Source organism: Eptesicus fuscus, chromosome 2 (assembly GCF_027574615.1).
Source record: "Eptesicus fuscus isolate TK198812 chromosome 2, DD_ASM_mEF_20220401, whole genome shotgun sequence".
Classification (NCBI taxonomy): Eukaryota; Metazoa; Chordata; class Mammalia; order Chiroptera; family Vespertilionidae; genus Eptesicus; species Eptesicus fuscus.
This window is the reverse complement of record NC_072474.1, coordinates 19303378-19309729: the sequence shown is the minus strand read 5'-3', so window position 1 is coordinate 19309729 and position 6352 is coordinate 19303378. Positions and strand designations below refer to the sequence as shown.

The 6352-nt window shown below is 47.6% G+C and overlaps 1 protein-coding gene across 1 annotated transcript; it reads left to right on the top strand.

The window, feature by feature from the left end:
* The first annotated feature begins 293 nt into the window (after positions 1 to 293).
* Positions 294 to 539, top strand: LOC103292604 (V-type proton ATPase subunit e 1-like). The gene has a single exon (XM_054722701.1). The coding sequence runs from the start codon at positions 294 to 296 to the stop codon at positions 537 to 539; it is 246 nt and encodes an 81-aa protein (XP_054578676.1).
* Positions 540 to 6352: the final 5813 nt, after the last annotated feature.

Below are 6352 nucleotides of genomic sequence, written 5' to 3'. Positions count from 1 at the left end.
ATGGCACAGCAAGTACCATGAGACAGTCAGTTCTCCTGGCTCTCAGATGTCCCGAAGGCAATGTGAGGGGACCCACAGAGATGCCTACAAGCGCAGTGAGTTGTGTTACAGGATAGGAACCCTGAGCTTAGAGAACCCAATCTTTTATGATGGAGAGTAAGCATGCCTGCCCTTTACACCAGAGAGGAGACATTATATCCTCTGAGGCTCTTTGCTAACAACCTTGAAAAGACAGCCCTGAACAAGGGGCTGTCAGGAAGCCCATGTTTATAGGACATGCAAAGGCAGCCACCATGGCATACAGCAGCCTCACGCTGCCTCTGATCGTGATGAGCGTGTTCTGGAACATCGTCGGCCTCCTGGTGCCCTGTTTCATCTCCAAGGGTCCCAACCGGAGAGTTATCATCACCATGTTGGTTACCTGTTCAGTTTGCTGCTATCTCTTTTGGCTGACTGCAATTCTGGCCCAACTCAGCCCTCTCTTTGGACCACATTTGAAAAATGAAACCACCTGTTATATCAAGTATCACTGGCCTTGAGGAAGAAGACCCGCTGCCCAGCCACGGAGGTCATGACGAGAATGCCTCTAGGTGTGCAGTCACCTCCACACGGGCCGCCTGGCCTGGCCATGCTGCCTTAAACACGCAGGGCACAGGGGACTCTCTTACTCTGCAGTGCAGTGTTTCTCCTGTTAGCCTTTTACACTTGGATGAACTATGTGCCTCCTCCATCTAAACGGAGCCGACGCCACCCAATGTTGATGTGCTGCTCTGAGACAGAGGTGCTCTGGGAAACACGGCGCTCTCCGTGGGACTGTGGGCCTGAAGACGGCTCCTGCCTGCTCATGACACGGGGGCCAGTGACGTGTTCCAAAGCTGTCACCAGACAATAAGGCTCCAGTGCGGCAGCCATAGGAGAGCGTATTCAAGGGGAGATCTGTCCCGACGGAACTACACCAAGTCCATTTTCAGGATGAATTTCTTACTTCTGCCATCTTTTGGAATAAATTATTTTCCTGCTTTCTATAAAAATAAAAAAAAGATCTGGAAAATTGCTCCCAATACCTTAAGCAATTCGTACAGTACACAAAACTTTATGCCATTTCTCATCTATAAAAGAGATGATTGACACCTGGTTATGTGAACTTGCTTTCACCAGTACTTCTATAATTTTACATATACTTTATATGCACATACAGTTATATGTATACATATAATTATACAAGAAAGGTCACAGTACATCAGCTTAATGATTCATGAGGCCAGTTTTTTTTTTCTCTGTTAGCACCCAAGGAATATTTGTGAGAAGATATGGTAGTTATCCTCAATATTACCCAGTAATATTTTGTCTACAAGTTCAAATCTAAATTCAGATTAAGCCTCACCTTCTCCCTAAGCTTCTCCAGATGTCTTTTGCTCTTCCGATGACCTTCTGTAACACTTTTTGTCAGTCAGTTTAGCATTTTCCCATAGCTGACTGCCGGGCATTGCCATTTTCCTAAAGCACACATACAGCATGTGGGGCAAAGAGCATGGGTGTTCTTTGGCATCAGAGAAACTTGGGTTGAGTCCTGCTTCCACCATTCTCAACTATGGGATGTTGAGAAAACGTGTTGGTTTTCTTTTTTTTTTAAATATATTTTATTGATTTTTTACAGAGAGGAAGGGAGAGGGATAGAGAGTTGAAACATCTGAGAGAGAAACATCGATCAGCTGCCTCTTGCACACCTCCTACTGGGGATTGCCCGCAACCAAGGTACAAGCCCTTGACCGGAATCGAACCTGGGACCCTTCAGTCCCCAGGCCGACGCTCTATCCAGAGCCAAACCAGTTTCGGCACGTGTTGGTTTTCTTATCTCTAAAATGGGGTGATAATAATAGCAGCCACCTCATAAGGTTGCTCTGAGGAATAAAAGAGATAGTGCCTATCACATGCTCAGCAAAGTGCCAACTAACCAGAGTAAGCAGTTGACAACCATTAGCAATTATGCTTTGACCCCCCCCCCCCCCAATAAGACAGAGAGCTATTGCAGGTCTGCTGTATACCCTACTGGTACAGTCACGGGCACAGAGTAGCTTGAGCAGCATTTGCTGACCGTCTTGACGCCTGAAATTAACTGACCTTAAAAACGACAATGAGATTTTTCTTACTTTTTATTTTCATTTGGATACCTTTGAAAGTACTTTTGTGGTAAAGAAAATCACTCTCATCTATTGGACAGCTGCTTTGGAACATGCGCGACAGGAAGTGAAAATGCAGACCTGCCACTATCTTTGGAGCTCATGTCTGAAGTCATCCCCCATGTGCATGTGTTCATTTTCCCACCGCCGGCACCTTGCTGCCCAGAGGCGTAACCTGTGGCAGCTGCTTCCCTAGGAAAGGACATAGCATCACTTCCATGGTTTGATGATGTTCGTTTCGCTGCTTGGCCCAACTTGTCTGTGGCTTGAATGACTCATCTTGCCATTTTACCTTTTAAAGTACTATTAGTGTGTGGAGTTAAGACTACTTAGGTTCTTGTTAACTTGCTAACAATGGCTCAACATTGGCTAAGAGCTTTCCACCAACCAAACCTGCAAAGAAGCAGGCTCTTATTTTTGCCAGCATCTACTTTAGATATATAGTTGACCCTTGAACAACACGGGGGTGAGGGGCACTGACTGCTTATGTAGTTAGAAATCCGCATACAACTTTTGACTCCCCCCAAACTTAATACTGATAGCCTACTGTTGACTGGGAACTTTGCCGATAATGTAAACATCAACACATATTTTGTATGTTATATGTATTCTATACTGTATTCTTACAATAACGTTAGCTATAGAGAATAGAAAATGGTAAAAGATATCATAAGGAAGAGAAAAATACATTTACAGTATTTATTTTTAAATATTTGTGTAAAAATGAACCCACACAGTTCAAATCCATGTTGTTCAAGGTCAATTGTATTTCATTACGAGTGTGGTCTGATCTCAGAGCAATGAGCTAAGAGCCATCGGTAACCTTTTCCAGCTCCTAGGTATCAGCCCCCAAATCCTGCACACAGTCCGACTCTGATTGTCTTGAGAAAGTCCCCGTTTGTTCTACACAAGAACAGCTGGCATACAAATGGAATCAAGCACTTTTAAGTAGTCATCAATCATACTGATGAGAACAGCTGAAGCAAACAGTGTTCTCTCTAAGTACTTACATATCTGACATACAAATCAAGTGATAGTCCAATTAGTTTATTTATAGGTTCCTTTCTTTGAAAAATCTGAGTTAGTGTCTACATTTTCTTTTGATTCCATGGTCTTTACTTTAGGAAAACTCTGAAAAAAAAGGATGAATGCATTCATGTCTGTATTATCAAGTCATTTATCTTGCTAACTCATTGATAGTCATTATCCTGGATGCACGGCTTTCTAGCCATGTGATTTCATTTATTTAGCTTTCCAGAAAAACATTTTAACCTCATTTTATTAATACAAATAAGAGAGGGAGAGAGAAAGAGAGAGAGAGAAATATGCTGACTCCTTAAACTCTTACAGAACGGAAAGCTTGACTTCTATCTTTTCTATGCAATTATTTACTCCTTTGAGAACTAGGATGAGAGGGGAATGTTCATTATTGAGTGAGATGAGACTTCCCTTATGCCGTTATTTTCCTTTGTTAATAAGACAATAATAAAATAAAAAGACAGCTAAGAATGGTCAGAAATGGACTTCAGAGCCCCATTCAGAAGTGGTAATACGGAACCCATCTGGGCTGGCTTTAGGAGTAGCACCACATTTAGCAACAGGAAAGCCCTCTCCATGCCCGGAGCCATGTTCGCTAGCTGCATAAACATTATTGGTGAGTTAAAAACATTCACAGGATAACTCTAATGCTTTCTCTTGCACATCCTACCTTATAATAGAGAAATATGCAAATTGACCGCACCTCCGCTATGCCCATGATTGGGCCTGCGAGAGGCTGGGGGCGGGACTCCGGGTGGCCTATCCGGCCGTTGAGAAGAGCAAGATGGCGGCGCCCAATCCTCTTAGTTCCGGGGGTCTGGGGCCGCGATCGCCACCGGGGGGCGTGTCCGGTCCGAGCCAGGCGCTGCCGGGGGTCTGAGCCAGGCGATCGCCACCCTGGGGGGCGTGTCCGGTCCCAGCAAGGCGCTGCCAGGGGTCTGAGCCAGGCGATCGCCACCCTGGGGGGTGTGTCCGGTCCGAGCCAGGCGCTGCCGGGGTCCGAGCCAGGCGATCGCCACCCTGGGGGGGCGTGTCCGGTCCAAGCCAGGCGCTGCCAGGGTCCGAGCCAGGCGATCGCCACCCGGGGGGGCGTGTCCGGTCCGAGCCAGGAGATGCCAGGGGTCCCCGGGCGGCGATCGCCACCTTGGGGGGCGTGTCCGGTCCGAGCCAGGCGCTTCCGGGGGTCCCGAGCCAGGCAATCGCCACCCGCGGGGGTGTGTGCAGTCCGAGCCAGGCACATACGGGGGTCTGGAGCCAGGTGATGGCCACCCTGCGGGGCGTGTGCATTCCGAGCCAGGCAATCGCCACCCTGGGGGGGCGAGTCCGGCCGAGCCAGGCGCTCCGGGGGTATCCGGGGGCCATCCCCACCCTGGGTGGGGCGTGGCAGGACTCGCCCTGCCCCTCCCAGGGTCCCTGGGAACATTGCAGGCATGTGGTTGCTGAGACCCAGACCAGGCCTCTGGCCACAGATTCATAGCTTTGCGGAGACCTAGGGCAGGGATCTGCTTCATCTGCAGAGAGACAGAGGTTCTGCAGTGCCCCCAAGATGTGGGTGGGCCCAGCCAGGGATCAAGGGGCATGGAAGGACTCCTGGCAGAGGGGCAAGGACCCTCACCCCTGAGGCGGGGGTTGAGGGATGGAGCCACCTCAGTGAAGGGGTGCTGCACTGCAGGGTACTGGACTGACTGACGTGATTCAGAGAAGCTCCCAGTGCTAATGGGCCTCGCTCAGGTGGCCTTCACACTTCAGAGGCAGTGACTCCTGCTCCTGCCTTCACCCAAAAGCAAGCTCGCTACACCCTGCCCCATAGCAGAGCATGCCTAGGCAGTGAGTGGGAAGCCTTCCACCTGCTTCGGAGAAGGGGGGGGGCAGTAAAGAATCGGGGGAGAGGAAAGAATGTGGAGCATCCGCAATGAAGAGGTGCTTGAGAAAGAGGCTCAGAAGCCTGACTGGAAGGTTTGTTCTGTTTGCTGGGCCGCTGCCCCTTAGGAAGAGCAAAGAGCATGGCTCTGAGGGCTTCCTGTGTGCTCTGAGGGCTTCCTGAGTCAAGTTCCACAGCCAACTGGAATTGGCCTCAGTTTCCTGGTCTGTAAAATGGATGAAGCGTGTCCCAGTGCCTTCACTGAGCTTTGATGGCCAATTGAGATACTATATAAAGAAAATGAGGGAAGAAGTGAGAAAGAAAAGGAAGGACAAAAAAACACAAAAGAAAGATTGAAAGGAACCTGTAAACCCATTGTCACTTAAATAGGGAATATAGTCAGTAGCGTTGTAATGATGGTATGATGCCAGGTGGGTACTAGAAATATCGGGGAACACTTTGTAAAGTATATGATTGTCTAACCACTATTCTGTAACTAATATAAAACCTGAAACCAATATAAAATAATGTTGAATATAAAGAAATGAAAATTGGAGTGAAATTTTTATAAATTTCAAAGTTTAAATAAAAGCTGTAAAGGAAGGAAGGGGAGAATAAAAAGTGTTTTTCATTTTGCCACTTCATTAAAAAGACAGTTGTCTTTATGTGATGCTTTTATACTTTTCTAAGTCATTATCTCATTTTAATTTTGGGCAACTTAAAGACAAGATAAATATTCCCTCCACTATTCAAAGAAAGGAAATCTTGGTGTCTGGTCCTAATGATTCAATCGTCAAGCCCTTATTGTAAAGCAGGGTTAGTAAAATTTTCTGTGCAGGGTCATATCTATCTAATAAAAGCCTTGGGGGTTATCAGGCCAGCAGGGGAGGGTATTGGGGGCAATCAGGCCCGCAGAGGAGCAGTTAGGGGTCAATCAGGCCAGCAAGGAAGCAGTTAGGGGGCAATCAGGCAGGTAGGTGAGCGGTTAGGAGCCAGCAGTCCCGGATTGTGAGATGTATGTCCAACTGCAGGATTAGGCCCGACATCCCCCGAGGGGTCCCATATTAGAGAGGGTGCAAGCTGGGCTGAGGGAACCCTCCCCAGTGCACGAATTTCGTGCACCGGGCCTCTATAAAATGACTGCCATGAGAATCAGGATGGCCGCGTCTAATACTGTTACACCATCACAATCAGAGACTATGCCCACGAATGTGAAATCGCACAGAAAGGAAATGAAAAAATGAGGAAGGCCTTGGTAAATCTCTTAATACTG

Excerpts from the sequence above, each read along its gene's own strand:
- LOC103292604 (XM_054722701.1), top strand. The coding sequence starts at position 294 with ATGGCATACAGCAGCCTCACGCTGCCTCTGATCGTGATGAGCGTGTTC.